General features: G+C 34.7%; 1 protein-coding gene across 1 annotated transcript in view; it reads right to left on the bottom strand.

Annotated features, from left to right (window-relative positions):
* LOC107733536 (ankyrin-3-like) overlaps positions 1-20,047 on the bottom strand; it is an 86,218-nt gene that overhangs the window by 59,613 nt on the left and 6,558 nt on the right. The window contains exons 2-7 of the mRNA XM_016545201.1: positions 6,447-6,548; positions 4,280-4,378; positions 3,840-3,938; positions 2,401-2,499; positions 1,531-1,716; positions 1,191-1,214 (exon numbers count right to left, since the gene is read on the bottom strand). Coding sequence (XP_016400687.1) covers positions 1,191-1,214; positions 1,531-1,716; positions 2,401-2,499; positions 3,840-3,938; positions 4,280-4,378; positions 6,447-6,548 — 609 coding nt within the window. The remainder of the gene's footprint in view (positions 1-1,190; positions 1,215-1,530; positions 1,717-2,400; positions 2,500-3,839; positions 3,939-4,279; positions 4,379-6,446; positions 6,549-20,047) is intronic.

Here is a 20,047-nt window from a genome sequence, read left to right as displayed (position 1 = left end):
ACAGTCCAAAATACTGTACTGCAATGATTCCTGTTTGGCATAAGAAAATCAAGCCAGATATTTTTATAATAGTTAAATAGTAAATAGTTTTGTTGCAAAAACAAATTTCAGTTTGTGAATATTTTATACTATATTTTAAACTGTTATAGGTTTTTGAGACTCAAAATTTTAGAGTCATTATATGGTTTGACAAATGGAATTTTAATTCCTGCAATATGGACTCATCAAATTATTAAATTCTAGCTATTTTTTTCACAATCAATTGATGATTGAAAAATGAAGGTGGTGGCAATTATAATTGAAAGGGAGCATTTAATTGGACAAAAATAAAACATTTTGGAGGACAAGATCAATATTTTTGGCCTGTTTAAATTAAATTAAATTAAATTAAATTAAATTAAATTAAATTAAATTAAATTAAATTAAATTAAATTAAATTAAATTAAATTAAATTAAATTAAATTAAATTAAATTAAATTAAATTAAATTAAATTAAATTAAATTAAATTAAATTAAATTAAATTAAATTAAATTAAATTAAATTAAATTAAATTAAATTAAATTAAATTAAATTAAATTAAATTAAATTAAATTAAATTAAATTAAATTAAATTAAATTAAATTAAATTAAATTAAATTGCCTAAAGTTATTTTTGTGACTAAAAGCCACAAAACTACTGTTTTGATATAATGGTGTCCCTTAAATGTGAACTATAACAATCATGTGTGATCTGCATATTGTCCAGCAAATGTAGCCTAGATCTAGTGCTATTTTACCTCACATGTTGAGATAACCTTTTGTGAAAACCTCTCTACAAACAACATCTCATCAACGGGCTCTAAAAACTAGAACACTTGAACCAACTGTTTCTATTTACCAAAATTAACATCAGTACAAGCAACCACCACTGAAAAATCTCTTTTCACCAATCAGAAAGCTGAATGTTTAGATGTGGAACCCCGGCCTGTAGCTGCAGAAATCAAAGCATGCTTCAGCCCTCCACCCAAAGCATGGTCTCATTCCTCCATCCCCAGAGAGAGAGGGCACATAGCGGATATGAGAAGAGAAAACAGGAAATGAAACGAAAATAGAGATGGTACAACAAGGGTGGGAGCAACACTCGGGGGTGTTCTAGGCAAAGCAGGGGTGGAGGTGGGGGTCAACAGCTTAATGTTTATCGTGGGTATACCTCTGTCGTTCTATTCACCATCATCTACGTTGAGATGTGAGGAAAGGAGAGAATGGGCAGTTAGTGAACACTGACATGTAAACCAAAACAAAGAAACAAAAGACACATATCTAAAGACAGGACTAAGTGTGGGTGAGTGAGTTAGAGGATAAAAATAACACAAATCACATTTAAAAGCAAAACATAAACTGCTCTTGATTACATAAAAAAATGTCAAAAGATACATATATTTGACCAGCACAATGCTGTTTCGGTAAGATTTAAATGAAATAAGTGATAGACAGAGAGAAAAAATTGTGAGTAGTGGATGAACATGTTTGCAAGCAACTTTCAGAAAGACCTTGGACTCGACATCCGCGTTGTGGTCATTCTGAAGAAGCAGAGCTGCAGATTTGGTGTCGTCCTTGCGGGCTGCGATGTGGAGTGCAGGCAGACGGACTTTACCTTTTGTGTCATTCTCTAACAACAGAGAAACCACCTGATCATGACCCTGCTGCAGGGCTACGGCTAACGGCGTAAAGCCATCCTAAAGAGAGGAAGACAAACAGGCTTAATTATTAATTAATATACCTCATTTTACGTTTATTACTGTATTTTGTTTTACAATATATACAATTCCATTTGTAAACACTACTGTGAACTAAAGGTTTGGGGTCTGTAAGACTTTTTTGAAAGAATACTTTTATTCAGCAGCTATGCATTAAATTGGTCAAAGGTGCCAGTAAAGACTGAAAAAAAATCCTGAAAAAAAATCCTGAAAACAAATCCTGAAAAAAGTATCATGGCTTCCACAAAAATATTAAACAGGGCAACTGTTTTCCACATTGATAATAATAAGAAATGAGCACCAAATCATCATATTAGATCATTTCTGAAAGATCATGCAACACTGAGGTAATGGCTGCTGAAATTCAGCTTTGCCATCACAGGAATAAATTAGATTTTAAAATTCACATATTACTGCATTTTACTGCATTTTTGTTCAAATAAACACAGCCTAAGTAAGCATAAAAGGACTACATTCAAAAACATTAAAAATCTTATCAACCCCAACACTTTTACCATTATATATATTTGTATATTGTGTGAAAAAAAGGATGTGAGGAGTAGGAAGCACTTATCAGTGAACTGCTCAAGGTCACTCCGGCTCACCTCAAAAATCATTAAAAGACTCACACAGACAGATACACACACACACACACACACAAACCTCTGTGGCAATGCTCTGGCTGGAGTTGCTCTCCAGGAGGAAGCACACCACATCCAGATGGTTTTCCTGTGCAGCCATGTACAGTGGGGTAAAGCCATTCTGAAACATACATTACATTAATGTTACATTAATGCATTTAGAATTTATATACATTTTAATCATTTCTTTTATTTTACTACTGCACAGATAGAGAAATGGGACATTGGGACCTACAAAATTTGATCATAATTCTCTAACATGCATTTAATACATTTAAAACAGCAACTGGATATCTCAGCTAATTAGTTGATCCCCCCCCACACCTTTTCATTCCCCATTTTATCCTTTTTAATACTGAAAATTTTATAAAGTTATATTTCAAGATGACCTATAATATATATAAACTGTAAACCATCAAACAGACACTAGAGACTTGATTTGACTCAGTGTCTCATTTGTTCTACTACTAACTAGACACAGCTCCACTCTGCTGAGCAACCCATCCCCTCCTCTCAGCAAAAACAAATAAATCAGAAGTGAAAAGTTTTATTTGAATTACTTCATAAGCATGAAGCACGAACCCTTGCTGTGGTAACCAGACAGCCAGGTTGCCATGGCAAATCTGTCATTCTTAATATTTCTGAAATCATCTGAGATTTCCCCAGAGAGGACAGACCTCCATTACACCCCCCATACATAACCTCAGTGACCCGGTTCCCATCGCAACACAGAGATGCTGACAGTGCAGGTAGGAGATGGCAATACTTTGTGATGATGGAGCATCAAGCAGAGACACAGATACAGCCTCCCTTCATCGTCATGTTTATCTCTTAGCATTTTATCTTTGAGTTCAAAATCTGGTTCCTTTCATTTTATGTGTAAATGACTCGTTCAAATGCCATTAGTTCTGTGATGGCAAACTGTAACTTCCTTGCTCCTTTGACAAAAAAAAACATGTAGACAAACTCCCACGCAAAAATACCTCTTATTCCATTTACTGAAACTGAATCAGACATGATAATGATATTGACATTGTTTCAACCATGATCATATTAACATATGACTGCTAATGAAAAACCCAATTATGACTTATTTGGCACAAAAGAATCTGAGCTGCCACAAAAAAGACACAATTAAATGCAGCAAAAGTATAGAATATGTCTCTTTTTACCAGTGTTTACATCTGTATGTACTGTGTTGAGCTCAGTGCAGGAAATATTTTTATTACGGGCACTCCAGTAATGTAGGTGGCCTTCATAACTTACTGAGCTCAAGTTTAAAGCAGTGTGTATGTGTGTGTATGTGTGTCTATTCGGGTGTTCATTGGCTGGTCATCTAAAATAGAAATAGTTTAAGAGTGTACGTGAGCTGCCTTGCAGAAAAGCTGGATGATCCAACTCAATGATTATGTGTGCGTGGGTATATAAAAGTTTGTGGAGTATATAAAATGAAATGTGTACCTGGCTCTGTGCATTGACGTTGGCCCCATTGGTCACTAGCTCTCTCACCACTTCCGCCTGTCCCGCCAGTGAGGCGATGTGCAGCGCCGTGTTTCCTTTCTGGATTAGAGTAGATGGAGAAACAACAGAGAGAGAGAATGAGTGCCATCTCTCGATTAATCTCTCCACCACCTGTTTGTATCACCCCATCTAATGGGCACTTTTGTCCCACTGGCATCCCCCCAGCCACCATTCCGTCCCCTCTGCCAGAGTAGTGTTGTTTCCGCTGGCCTGTAATTTACCTCCACACACACACTTCATTCCTGTGGAGTGAATGCAGCACTAGAAGCTTTTTATACCCAGTGTGAACATGCTCACAGGAACAGAGAACACCATGTGATATCAGACACAGATACAAACATCTCCTCGAGCTGGAGGCTCTGTGTGTGTGTCAAGCTGACCTTGGTTGCTGCATCTACGTTGGCGCCCAATTTGAGCAGCTCGACCACCACGTCCACATGCCCCTCTTTGGATGCCAGGTGCAATGCATTCAACCCATTCTGAAACACAAAATGCAGGTTCTGCTAGTTGTCTGTCAGGCATACTGCTACATAGCAGCAGACTAGTATAAACCAGCCTGGACCAGAAGGGAAATATACACACATATCATATGTAGGCACTGTCGCAGATAATTGCCTAAAAGAATTTGATCAAAATTTTTTTTTTTCACAAAATGAGAAATTTTTGAAAAATATTTGAAAAATGAATATTAAACAATTCCTTTAAATTAATATTAAAATTAAATCAAAAACAAAAATGTAATTAAAATGAAACTATTTGTTAAAGGTTAATTTTTTTTTCTTTTTTAATAAAACCACAAGCGTTTTACTTTTCTTTTACACCTCACAGAACAGCATGAGATCTGGCTGATATCACACAACTGTGACACTTTCCCGTGGCAAAAAGTTGAAGGGTTTCAGAAAGACTGATTCCTCTGATTCCAACATTATTTTTGTTATTTTTAAATTATTTTTCTAATAATCAAAGTTTTCAGTTTTCAAATCCTTAATATCAGCAACTGTTAAAAATACTGTTAAAAATTTGGAGTCAGTAAGTTTTTTTTAATGCTTTTTAAATAAATCTGTTATAGGCTCACCAAGGCTGCACTTATTTAATCAAACATGCAGCAAAAACAGTAATATTGTAATATTATTACAATAATTCCAGTTTCAGCCATTAGAAATCATTTTAATATGCTGATTTCATGTTCAAGATTTTTTGTTAAAATTATTATTAATTAGTGCTGTCAAACGATTAATCACGATTAATCGCATCCAAAATAAAAGTTTTTGTTTATATATATATGTACTGTGTATATTTATGATGTATAAAGAGACACATACGGTATACATTTAAAAAATATTTACATGTATTTACATGTATATATTTATATCATTGATATTATATATAAATATTTAATATATATACTAAATTTTTCTTAAATATATACATGCATGTGTGTATTTATATATACATAATAAATATACACAGTACACACACATATTATGTACACAAAATCTTATTTTGGATGCAGTTAATCACGATTAATTGTTGCCCAGCACTACTATTTTTCTTACTGTGTGACTAATGTGTGTGTGACTACTTTCAATGCGAAGTTTCTATAATGACCCAGAATGAATTTACTTTCAATATCTTTTATTAAAGTCCCCCTGCAATCACTAATTTTATCCCTTCAAACTCATCTTTGATAATCAAAATGACAATTTAAACTTTTTTTTCATGCTAGAAATTCTGTCTGCATAAAAATATTAAGATTCAACACTCATAAAATGATGCAAAAATGACCTGAGCTCCAAATATAGGCCTATATAACTCAATATTACACCAAAAATGTAAAAATGCACATATCTTTAAAAACATGAGAGTTGCTCCTTGATAAACACTAAGCTAACTGCATGCATTCTGTGATTCCGTCTGTTTCTTGTGTTATGAGTAAATTTACTGACACACATGGCTCCACTTCTCCTTTCATCAGCCACATGGAGTTTTTTCTTTTTATCCTGATGGGGATTAACAGTGGAATATAATTGAAAAACTCATGCTGGTTGGGAATACATGTTAACCAGGAGTCACTCTCATTTATAATCGCGGCATCTTCTGATAAAATCAACATGCATCTACACTAAAGAGCGGTTATGCGGTTGTTTTGGCTATATTACTTTTTTGTCTCATGCAGCGCACTGCCTGCGTCAGTGTTTTTTGTTGTGTCAATGTTTTTCAATTTAAAACCAATATTTTGTAAAATCTCTTTACTGTCACTTTTGATCAATTTAATGCATCCTTGCTGAATAAAAGTACTAATTTCTTCCCCAAAAAAATCTTAATGACCCCAAACTTTTTAACAGTATTATAACATCATAACTATCATAGATATATGGAAGATAATCTGTGTATTCTGAAAGTAAAAATGTACAGTACAGCAACACAGCTACTGATGAAAATGACATTTTGTCACACTGGAAATTTTTCAGTGTTTACTTCCATCATTCTCAGTAATGATGATGATATTGTTACATCTTGTCACATGGTAACAGAAATGATTCATACCTGATTACAGATGTTGATGTCGACACCAGTCTTCAGGTAGTCGAGGACCTTCTCAAGGTTCCCTGCCCTCGCTGCCCGCAGGTAACTGGCATTGCTGTCCGACTGCAAGTAATGAGAGAAAATCCAGAAGATGATTATTCCATTGACAAGGTCAAAGGTCAAATCCAGGGCAACTGAGGTCAAATCCGGATCAAGAATAAACAAACCAAACATATTTCCAGCTTTCAGCTCATTAAATCAATGAAAGGCAAATGTTTAAAAAATCATACCAACTCCATCTTTACTCAGTGCCATTTGCCTCCACAAACACACACACACACACATATCCAGGGAAGCATCAGCTTTAGTCTACCAGTCGACGTCCTACAGGGAAACTACGATCGCAGCGTGACAGAGGATCAAAATTGCACAGAACACCTAAAAACATTGGCAGTCCATATCTCAGCAGATATCCCAGCATTCCAGCTGAAGATCCAGCCAAAAACAGCTCTTGTCTCTCATCAACGGATACGGAACAGAACACTAAATAACGGCTATTATTCTGACACAGGTTTCCGCCCACTTTCCCTCATGATCTTTCAGTCTCTCACTCAGAATTAGTTTTCTCTTCTCATGCGTATATGAGAAAGAGAGCAGGATTTGGGAGAAAACACGACGAGTGTATGTGTGTGTGTGTGTGCCTCGTGAATGTGTCTTCTTTTGTCAGCCTCAGTTCGATTCGGGGACACTGCGCTTGACATAAGAGGACACACAGCAAAATTTCAACACAGTTTACCTTACTCTCACATAAACACACACAATTTTATAAAGAATAGGAGAGGGTTATCTCAGAGACACACGCTCACATGGGGAATTCCTCTAAATGAGAGGCTATATTTAGTTCTCACTAAACCCAGGACAAACTCCTCCCCATATCTACCATCAATGTGTGTGCGCTGGCAAGAGGATCTCGAAAGAAAGGCTCACTTTCCAAAAGTAACTCAACTGAGTTTGACAAGAAGAGGCTATGCTGGTGTATTACGGAGATAAATGACATGCATATTTATCTAGCGACCAGAGCACATTGCACAGAAAAGGACAAATGTGTGTTTTTGTGATGGTGTGTGTATGCTTCCATATTCTAGTATGAGATTCACGGCTCATAATGAACTCTAAGCTCATTAGCTAGTCATTTACTCAACCTGTTCCACTTTTTGTGTGTGAGTGTGTGCTTGTATCATCAGACACTTACAGTCTGTGCTGTATGAAATTATGGATTAAAAGCACACGCAAAAGATGCCTTTGCTCAGAGGGTAATGCTTACAGTATACAAATTCTGCCCCTCACACACACAATAAAAAGACTGAGAGAGAAAGGATATTGTATGTGTGTGCCAGTCTTTTTGTGATTTTCCTCTCTTATCTCCGAGTTAATGAGTTTTTCCAGCTTGTCCCCCATAACTCCTTCCCTGGAGGATTCTAGCTGGGAAAATAACACCCACCCACATCCACACCCACTCAAATATATATATAATCACAAAGAAAATCTGTATTAAATAAAGTGAGTGTTTGTGTCCTAATGGATAAGATCTGGATTTCGAACATTCCAAAGCATGGGTTGCCAGTGAATAGGAATGACCTCCTGTCCTGTTATCATAGTGCCCTTGAGCAAGACTCTTAACCCCTCATTACTCCGATGGGATTGTCTGTACGATAAGTATAATGAAAACTCTAGATGAAAAGTCTGCTCAGTCTGTTATGCCGATTTATATTTGATCAAAAATACAGTAAAATAGTCATATTGTGAAATATTATTATTATTATTATTATTATATTATCATTATTAATTATTGTTTTTAACTATTTAAATATATTTTAACATTTAATTTATTGCAAAGCTGAATTTTCAGCATCAGTACTCCAGTCTTCAGTGTCAAATGATACTTCAGAAATCAATCTAATATACCGATTTAATGCTCAAGAAACATTTCTTACTATTATCACTGATGAAAACTGCTGTGCTGCTTAATATTTTTGTGAAAACCATGATATATTTTTACAGGATTCATTGGTAACATTTTAAATGTCTTTACTGTCATTTTTTATTAATTTAATGCACCCTTGCAGAATAAAAGTATTAATTTATAAAAAATAAAAAAAACAGACCTCAAACTTTTGAATACTAGTATAAACTAACGCTAAACCTGCTAAACAAATGTTATCTTAAAGCACTGACACAATGCACACACACCACAACATGTAAACATTCATATACAACCTACAAAACAGTATCAGAGAACACAAAAAACCTCCATACCTGAACACTGTTCATAACAATCTTCACTCAAACTCGGTGATTTCCAATGTTTATCGACATCTGAAGAGATCCTGTTTATCATCTGTATCTCCCTAGTATTACACAAAAACCATACATGCTTCAGAAACCACAGAAGATAAACTTTTTCTCACTAAGTAAAATATAAAAGTGGTTTTCGTGGGAGGTTGTGAGAAACTAGGCAAAATGTCTTCTGTATGACTCTAAGAAGTCCCATCATGGACACACACACAGGTCATGAATTGCCATTGTGTAGTTTTGGTTGCACCTTGAAAACCTGGTGCTAAGTGTTACCTTCCGTAAACGTTAACCTTTATTGTTTACATGTACAGGTTTATATTTGTTTTTTGACAGTTTCTAGAGGTATTTATTTTAGACATGCACAGTGGAGCACTTACTAAACACAAGTTTTGCTACACTGCCAGGACATTGCTAAGGTAGAACAATTGTTTGTATCTTGCTATGCACTTGCCAAGGTTAAACAGCCACCACCTAATCTGTCTATGGGATTTTTTCCCCTACAGTTTCTTCATCTTCGTTTTTTAAAAATCTTTTAACTGTGAAAAACCCTAGTGGTAACAACCTGTGTGTGAAGTGTCAAGCTCTGAATCTTTATAAATGTTCACACTGTATAATTCATCTCAAGCATGGAGATGTGAAAGGCCTCTCTGTTTTAAAATAATACGCATCAATATTTCAGTGTGGGAAATTCTGTGAACACTATGCATGTACAGTACGCACAGTAGAGTGGAAGCACGCTGTGCTACCTCACACTCACAGTTACGGACACACAAACACACACCCAGTGGAATTACATAAGACATTCTCTAGGGTACAGCTGTTATTAAAATATCAGAGATACTGGACTGAAAGAAAGACATGAGGAAAGGGAAGAGAAAAGGTCATAGTTGATAAAAATGATGCAACACTACATCTGAAAACAAAATGTTAATGTCTGTAAAGCTGTTGTTCATAAAAGAATTAGAGCAGTTAAACTGCTGACCCAATAATACTCTAGTCTCTGCCTCTCTGTCTCAGTGTCTCTTCAGGTCCTAGATAAGCAGTGAGCTCAAATACTGCATGATCGGCAAAAAACAAAGCTACCCGTCAGTGTGGCTGCAGACAAGGCGACTACACACACACACACACTCATTCCTGTCCTCTGAACATCAACGCCACTATATGCAGATACAGTCCTGAAAATAATGTAAGAGACAACATGTTGCGATTTACAGTCAGAATGAACCATTTGTGGTTGATTTTTGCAGAGGAGTTGGTCAGTTCAGACTGTCTGGTTCATTCATTTCGACAAGAGAAGCTGCTTGGTTGTTTAGTTTTAAAATCCCTCCTTTTCAGCATGTCTGTTTTGATTCTCACTTCACCCATTTTTATAACATAACATTCCTAAGACCTACTGGGAATTGATTCATATCCATTGTTCTAAAATTAAAATAAGTCTAATTATTTACCATATGCTATAGGCTTCAAAGAGTACAGATGCACCAGTGTTGAAATTCTGGATTATACCAAATCCATAATTATTTTCATGTTATGGCTGATAACTGATAAACAACCAGTATTATAAATCTATACTACTTTGTTTAAAAAAAAAGAAAAGAAACTAAACACACTAAACACAATCATTACATGAGCACAGCAATTCTTAAAGGGCAAGCACTCTTCAAGAGATTAAAGGGTTAAATTGTTGCTATAATTTATCACTTTCCCTTTAAATTTGAACACTAGCCATTATTGCAGTTACGTTAAACCGTTAAGATAAACACCCTATAAACACAAATCCAAGACTAAGTTTCTCCAGCCTCAGCATCACAATAAAATTGAAGCCCCATAGTCACAATATCTTCAAGAGGTAGATTCACACAATCATGAATGTATAGAGCGTTGTTAGGTAAATTAGATAGAGTGGTCTAGTAGTGAACATGGCAAAGAGCTTTTAAGCACCAGGACACTGCGCTTGTGTTACCATGCATGCGCACACACACCAAGGTCAGTAAAAAAGCACTAGAGCAAAGGTAGAGTTGGAGTTCCTGACCAGCATGAATGTCAAAATGGTGGTAATAACACCAGCACACATGAAGCAGATCTAATTTTGCATGTGATTCAACCTTGACAATAGAGCCGCACTTCAAATAAACAGTTGTTCTCTGATATCTGTGAGGACCTTTAGCTCTGCAGGATCTGCAAACAAAATCTAGAAATCTGATCCCAGCGAGACCAACAGATCAGACTTTGCGCCATTTAGACCGCAGAGGAGTTTAAAATTACCTAGCACTGTCAAATATATAATGTATTCAAGAAATACGTTAATAAAAGGTTTGAAGGACAAAATCTGACTGAGGTTGAAGCAGATGAAGAGCAAGAGCATTTCAGGATCTCATGATCCCAAGCATCCTCAACCGACAACCTTCATTTCCGAACCATTCCCAAAACGCCTATTTAAAACAACATACACTTCCCAACCATTCCCAGTCATGTTTGTAAAGTACTTACGGGCGAAAAATAGTCAGCAGCCTCTTCCACCGCCATTTTTCCTGCAGTCCCACAGAAACCCGATCACTTACTTCTCTAGCTCTGCGACCAGCAAGGTGCCATTCAGTCATGTGATGTGTGGAAAAAATGCCCAGGCAGCAGGATGCTCAAAGACACGCTTCCACCTGACGTGTGCGCGAGTACGGATACAAGGATATGGTGATCTCCAGTACTACAGTAAACACAAAGTCACTTTGAATCCAACCATTTCTGCTTGTCTATTCCCTTTTACAACCTGACCTCTCCTTCTGTGTCAAACTACATCAGCTTTTCAGTTTTCTTTCTCTGTTCACAGCCCTGTTTATAACGTCTGCCAAAACTATCTCTTTCTTTCCTTATACTATTCTCCCTCCCTTTTCTATTATTCAATGGGAACCAGCTACAATCTTCATTTAACAGACAAAATGTGCATCATTTACATCGCTGCCATGCTTTTATGAGCTTTCCTCTCTGATTTTCTCTCTCTTTCTGTCATACACATTGAACACAGAGGGTGGGGGTCTTTTTAGTAGTGATATGAGGTGCTAAGGGGTTCCAAATATAGCAGCTGAATCCAATGCATTTGCAAATAGGACTCCCTTTCCCTCCGTTCTGCAGTCTCCTCCTCCCTGCAAACCCTCATGTGCGTGTGCTTTTGTATTGTCTGAGTGCTTATCTGCTCCCTTTTTGGACAAAAAGATTGTGTGTGTGTGTTTAGCACTGCTGGGGGTTGGTTTATTAGGTTGAATGCAGGGTTCATGGTGCAGCTCAAAAAAGGATTAGGGGCATTTCCCCCAGTATTAGGGCAACCGCACCATCACGTAAAAACACACCCCAGCTGTAGCTCTGACAAAGGGCTGAAGTGTGTCACCCGTTATACAGTGACACAGGCTGTGTTGTTTACATACTGTGCTTGCTCTGTGTATCTTGGAGTCTGTTTGAATATACTGTTCTGTTGAATGTACTGTTGGGTGTTTGTTTTTTCCCCTTGTGTATCGTCAGTATTGTGTCCATGTGTTTATGGAAAGGGGGAGTGGCCTAGAGCTGTGTGTCAGACAGACGCATACTGTGTGAACATATGGAGAGCTAACTGCCACTGACAATTATTTGATTTTACAATAAATGATTTATAAAATGATTTAACTCTTGCTTTTCAACAGCGAGTTTAACAGTATAAATGTTAAAGCTCGCATTAAGAGACTTATAGAAATATATAGAAATATATTTTAAAGATGCTAACTTTTTAGTACTAATACAGGTCAATCTCATAAAAACATTCTTAATGATAATTAAAAAAAATGTAGAAAGAAAATTTAAAATTAGCATAAATTAAATGTACAACAATATTACCATCATGTATGGATAATTTTCAATTTAAATAATAGTATTAATAATGAAATAATTAAAATTATATTTATTTAATTCAAATACATACTACCATACTTCGCTTTTTTTAAAGAAATTAATACTTTTATTTAGCACGGATGCATTAAATTGATTAAAAGTGACAGTAGAGTCATTGATAATAAAGAGACAATGTTTCTTGAACACCAAATAAGCATATTAGAATAATTTCTGAAGGATCATGTGACACTGAAGACTGGAGTAATGGCTGCTGAAAATTTAGTTTTGCCATCACAGGAAAACATTTCATTTACATTTTAATAATATTTCAAAATATGACTGTTTTTACTGTATATTAATCAAATAAATGCAGATTTGTTGAGAACAATAGACTTCTTTCAAAAACATAAAAAACGTACCATCCAATGATAGTCTCATTCATAATATACAGGTGCATCTCAATAAATTAGAATGCCTTGGAAAAGTTCATTTATTGCAGTAATTCAACTCAAATTGTGAAACTTGTGTATTAAATAAATTCAATGCACACAGACTGAAGTAGTTTAAGTCTTTGGTTCTTTTAATTGTGGGTTGGCATGTCACCATATTCTAATTTGTTGGTGGGTTTTTGTTAAATGTGAGCCAAAATCGTCACAATTAAAAGAACCAAAGACTTAAACTACTTCAGTCTGTGTGCATTGAATTTATTTAGTACACGAGTTTCACAATTTGAGTTGAATTACTGAAATAAATGAACTTTTCCACGACATTCTAATTTATTGAGATGCACCTACATATATAATAAAAAGTTTTTGTTTTACAGTAATAAAAATTTAAAATAGATGAATAATCTGAACTAAAAATCTTAATAGTAATAAAAATATGTATTGTGTAATGGAAAAATAATTTTATGATCTTTTTTTTATTTTGTGTGTGAAATGATCTGGACATGTTTTTGAAAAGCTTTGTATGATTCACCAAAGAGCTTCTTTTTTAAACCCCTAAAATACTGTTTAGACATGTTTAGACACTAATACACATCACATCTGCAACACTTTTTTTCCTAAAATTATTTATTTATGCATGCTACTGATCCTGTTTCATGGTAAGCTCTCTAAAACATAGAAGTAGAAATATAGAGATGCACTTGAACATACAAGCATTCACACACTCACTTTGATTATGCAGAGAGGCATCCCATGATGCTTTGGGGTGCATCACAGGTCTTCTCGTTCTGGGATGGTGGCGTTGCTATGGCAACAGAGGAGGAGGGGAGAGAATGTGATCTGAAGGAGCTCAAGATGTTCGGTAACCGTGGTGATGGTTTCCCTCAATGACCTCCACCTCATCAGCCAATCACGGAGAGTGTATGAGAGCCATCATTCTCTCTCTCTCAAAAACAGTCAGACACACAGAGGTGTTCACAAGGGCTAAACCTACTTTAAACCCATGGGCACTGAAGGATTTCCAGGCTTTCAGAAATAGGGCAGAATTTTACATTCTAGAAGGACAAATGAGCTCCGCTCCTACATGACGAAATACCAACACAGATTCTGGATGTAGCGATATATAGTATTTAAGTTTGCATTTTTGCTTCGTTTGGATTTGACAGGTTGTCAGTACTGTGTCTGGATGTATGTTTGTTATTTGTGATGATGTTGTGTTTGTGTGCGCTTGCTGTGTTTGCTGAAAAGGTGAAATTTAACATGTAAGGTCTATGACAGACAGAGGAAATCAGATGAACAGCGCTACAAACACAGAGTGACTGCAAAGAAACCTCCGAAATCATGACATCATCAGAATGTGCCTGACATTCAGACTCATACTGGGCCCTAGTGGAGAGATTCAATACTACTGTTGACCTAATAGAAACAGATCAACAAAAACATCCATACACTCTCCTTTTTAAGAAAGTAATAATAAGAAAGTGAATGTAAAAACGGAATGACGGAGTAATGACGGAGCTTTCGGCATCTGACGCCACATATTCTCTCAGAGACGACGAGACGAATCTACTTCAACATATGCTGAAAACGGTATATAGCTAACTGTTTTCATTTATTCCCTTAATATTTTTTATATTACATAGTGAAAAAAAATGAGAAGAAACATATTTCGTGTTAAATAGGTTGTTTTTGAAAGTCGGTTCTTGAAATAAAAGCTTTTTATTTTGTTGATTTTTATTGATGACTGCAGTGTTAATATTTTAATTGTAGGCCTATAATTCATTGTATAATAGACCTGTTTTAAAATACCTTTTTTTAAAACATTTTAATTGTGGAGTAAATAGCCTAATCTTTTGTTATCCTCGCAGCACGTTAGTTATTTGGTAATTATTGCAGGGCAAATTAATTGTAATTTTAATTTAATAATAAAAGTAACTTCATAATCATAATAATAATAGGCCTAATAAAAATAAGAATGTAACAGGCCTACATTAATTGGAAATGTGAAATATCTTAATATTGCCAATTTGCCAACAATTGATGTTTTTGACAATATCTCTGGCTATCGTCGATACAAAATCATCGTCTTTCGACACACCCCAGCAAGGGGAGGTTATCGCAGGGCCTTTCGCAGCGTGAGCCCTGCGTGCCCGTCCGCTAACGTTACGCCACTGGGCAGACTTGTTGAGTGCAGTGGCACTGAGAACATTATATTTCCCACACTTTAAGCTGTTTTATTTTCCACTGAATACTTTCCGTACCCACTGTATATATATATATTTTTTTTTTATCAAACTTAAGAACAACAGATACTGTCCGCCCCTACTTTTTTAATACAACATTTCACTCACAATTATTTCATATTGCAGAAATAAAATGGGTTGCAAATGACAGGTCAGGCAGACTTTAATAATAATAATAATAATTATTATTATTATTATTATTATTATTATTATTATTATTAATAAGCATTATTTTATTATTATTATATCCTGCACTTCATTTATAAAAATTCTAAAACAACTACTACTAATTAATAATTAATATTAATATTTGTATTAATATTTTAACTACTACTATCAATAAGATCAAATATGGATAATATTTTAAATAATAACAACAATAACTATATAATAACAATAATAATTAATAAGAATGGTTGTTATTATTATTATTAATGAAATAGAAAATACTAATTAATAATTAATTAATTAATGTAATTAATAATAATAATAATTATTATTATTATCATTAGTAGTAGTTGTATTAATGAAATGATTTACCAAGTCTACAATCAGCCAATCAACAGATCAATTAATAAGTCGATCAAAGATGTTGTGAATAGTTGATGTGAGTTCGGGCAGCTGTAAGCACTTTAAACTCTCTCATGTTCTCTCTGAGGGGCAGCAGTTAATGTGTGCCGGCATGCATGAACTTGCGAGTGTGTGTGTCTGTGGGTCTCTGGGGGCAGAACAGCAGCGTGTGACCCAGAATCATGCTTCTACAAGGCATTTATCATTACAGACCCACAAAAAAAATGTGAAAAAAAAATGTTTAAACTAATTTTCTGATATGTGTGTGTGGCCTCAGCACCCAGGTGCAGACGGTCTGCAGATATTGGATGTGATATTGTACACATGCACATATTTAAATCTTACATGTTGTAATTTTGTTTAGAAGATTGTCTACAATAGCCTATATTTTCCTAACTCAATGGATATTCATAACAAAAACATGACTGGGAACATGGAACTGCCACATAATTAATAACATACTATTATGTCTATCATGTTTCTGTAGATACATCATTCATACTTCATCTGGAATTAATTATAATTGGTTTAATGGTATGGTATACAGATGATACCTTAAAAATACATACAGATTGACATTTTCAGCACAATCTTCATCCAGCTGTGGGACTGAGATTAGCTAGATTCCCGGATTATAACTTCACTGAGAATTTACAGGTGAGAAGGATAATCTCAACTCCGTCATTAGGTCAGAGAGAACAGAGAGAGTCTGAGTGAACAGCAAAACCACAAGTCATCTGGAGCTAAAAGAGCTCTTCAGGCTTACAAGTATCTTATGGTATCATACTATAAGTGCTGTAAATCTGGATTAATTTAGGTAATAAAGGAACTAAATAATGACAAGGCCATGGCCGTAATGTAATGAGGGTGTGTTTAATCATTTGTGAATTAGTGAGACAGTAAGAGATGTAGGAGGCAAGTGAGAATGATAGAGTGAAAGAGAGCCATGCGAAATTTCTGTGTCATGTGCAAGTTAATCACTGTCCTGTATGATACAAGTCTGCTGAGAGAGAATACCAACAAACAGTCCAAAGGGTCAGAAAAAAAAGTCCAGAAACACTGTACAGCATTCAATAGCCATGATTTAATGCTTACTGTAATATTGATTTTCAATATGAGCCAGTTCCACGGGGAGTACTGCATATACAAACAAACATAAGAAATGATTAGGTGCTGGATCATTTAGCTGTAGGTGGCTGCTCACTGCTTCTTTTAAGTTTTTTTTTTTTTTCATTGTTTAATAATCTTTTAGCTTTTTGCAGTTTAGGGATCAGAAAGATTGTTTCTGTTTTTTGTTTCTGTTTTTTTTTTTTAAAGAAATTAATATGCTCTCCATCCAGCAAGTACACGTTAAATTGATAATGCAAATGACAGAATGTATTAAATACATTTTTGTAACTTTCTATTCATCAAAAAATCTTGAAAAAATGTATCATGGTTTCCATGAAAATATTCAACACAATCGTTTTGAACATTGATAATAATAATAAGTTTCTTAAGCAACAAATCAGCATATTAGCTGCTCAATACAATTAAAATAGAAAAAATATATTTTAAATTGTGTGATATTTGTATAATTCTATAATATGAACAATATTGCTGTATTTTTAAGCACTGTATTTTTAATCAAATAATTGCAGTCTTGGTGAGCATGAGAGACTTATTATAAAAACATTTAAAAATCTTTTTGAACGATAGTACTTTTTGTACGATAGTACATACTGTACATACATACATAAATCTCATTTTTTGTGGTAGGGCCAGAGTTGGTAAAAAGATGGGTAAAAATCTGAACTACTGCCCCAACTATACCAAAAAAATATGATAAAACCAGTACAAAAGCTTTGGCAGTCAGAATATGTTTGTGTGCCAAGATTTAGCCAAACGCTATGACGAAAATCCGAAAGTCTTATGCCTTGTACTTAAAGATAAGCTTGATTTGTAACAAATTCTAATGCAGAAAACAGGATCAAATCAGTGCACATGCTCGATGAATGACTGTCACATGCTCTTCCGTTTAAATGTGTGTGAGATATTATCTGGCATTCAGACTGTAGCAGATGAGAGAGAGGAGGGAAAGGCCATCTGCCTTTATTACTCCCCCCTGTGACCTCAAACACCCCCCAAACACACACACATTATACACACCTCAAAATATCTCAAATGTACACACATGCTGTTTGTAGACCACGAAACGAGATATTGCATCAGTCATCCAATTTAATCTTTAAGCTAACGGCTGATCTGTAAAATATGAATCTACACAACTTACATGTTTTTCCTTTGTGTTAAAGAACTGAGGGACAAATCAAAATTACTGCAAGAGATGATGCAGATTATTCATATAATATAACATAATATAATATAATTATTTATATTCATAAAAACAATTAAACTGTTTAATTTAAAATCTAACCAGAACCTATTATACAATATTGTCATTCCAAGTAATATCACACAACTTAAAGCTATGAGGACCTGCCAGCACACCATAAAAATTTAAACAGACATTATATTGTAGCCTTTCAAATACACACATCTCTGTTGAGTTTACAGTAAAGGAGTTTTATAAGGGCAGACAGTCTGGCTGCTACCCTGAGAATGTACCAGAGATACAACAACACTCTGAACAAGATCAATAGAGAGTTGCTGGGTAATAGACCATTATCAGACAGAGTACCTTTGAATGGCATTTACAGGACAGAAGTAAATGTGATCTAAAAAGAATTACAGTGCAGAAAGAACGAACATAATAAAACGGACAGCAAGAGTGAGAGAAATATATAGAAACACTTTGTCGTTATTTTGACCGACAGATTCCTGAAAAGCAGAGCTTCACTACAATCCTGACTGATAAAAAAAGACTGATCAAATATAAACTGTTTATAATAAGACTATAGAGCAACTATGAATCTAATAGTTCTTATAAAAAACATTTAGGCCAATTTACACAGACTAAAATTCTAATGGTTTGGGTCAGTGGGATTTTTTTTCTTTTAAGCTTTGTATTTATCAAAGAATCCTGAAAAAAGATATTACGCAAAATATAGCAGCACAACTGTTTTCAACACTGATAATAATAAGCAATGTTTCTTGAGCATCGAATCAGCATATTAGGATCATGTGACATTGAAGACTAAAGTAATGACTGCTGAACAGGAATAAATTACATTTTAAAATATATTAAAACAAAGTCATTTTAAATAGTAATATTTCATGAAATTACCATTTGTACTGTATTTTTGATCCAATGAATGCAGCCTTGGTCTGCAAAAGAAACGTATTTCCAAGGTTAGCAGTGAACTCATTTACAAACAAGTGGAGTCATGGACTATTCAAAGACACACACACAGGGGGACTTTCATGGTGTTGCTGACTAAGTAGAAGCAATGATATACTGTGAGAAGGGCGACCTCGTTTCTGATCACATGACTCTCATGCACACACACACACACACACACACACATTCATGTCATACACCCTTAATATGATCTATATTGAACTTGACATGACAGTTAATAGTAGTTGGATATTATTCCAAAAATGGAAATGTGTTAATTTCCTGAATAATAGGTCAAAAAACAGACAGTGAAATAGACATGAAGAAAGAAAGAAAGAAAGAAAGAAAGAAAGAAAACATTATGTAACAAAATAACTTTTTCTAGACTACTGATATGACTGAAGTCTTGTCTCGTGTGTACATTATTTTAATGCTTTTTAAGCACAGTTTAAATAAAATCACAATAGCATTCAAAAGGCTACCATTAATGTGATCAAAAATATTGACAATATTGTGTAATATTATTACAATTTTAAGGTTTTGATTTTAATTCATGTTCAAATGTAATTTATTTCTGTGATGGCAAAGCTGAATTGTCAGCAGCCATTACTCCAGTCTTCAGTGTCACATGAGCCTTCAGAAATAATTCTAATGATTTGGGGCTTAATAAGCAGTTGTGTTGCTTAATATTTTTGTGGAATGTGATTAATTTTTTCAGGATTCTTTGATGAATTGACTGTTCAAATGAACAGCTTTTATTTGAAATAAAAATCTTCTTTAACAATGTAAAAGTCTTTACGGACACTTTTGATCAACGTGTTCTTGCTTAATAAAAGTATTATTCTTTAGCTTGGGTTAAACAAATTAATTTTATTT

Source organism: Sinocyclocheilus rhinocerous, unplaced genomic scaffold, assembly GCF_001515625.1.
Source record: "Sinocyclocheilus rhinocerous isolate Xijiao unplaced genomic scaffold, SAMN03320098_v1.1 scaffold2715, whole genome shotgun sequence".
NCBI classification, from domain to species: domain Eukaryota; kingdom Metazoa; phylum Chordata; class Actinopteri; order Cypriniformes; family Cyprinidae; genus Sinocyclocheilus; species Sinocyclocheilus rhinocerous.
Note: the sequence above shows the minus strand (reverse complement) of the source record. Positions and strands in the feature narration are given on the sequence as shown.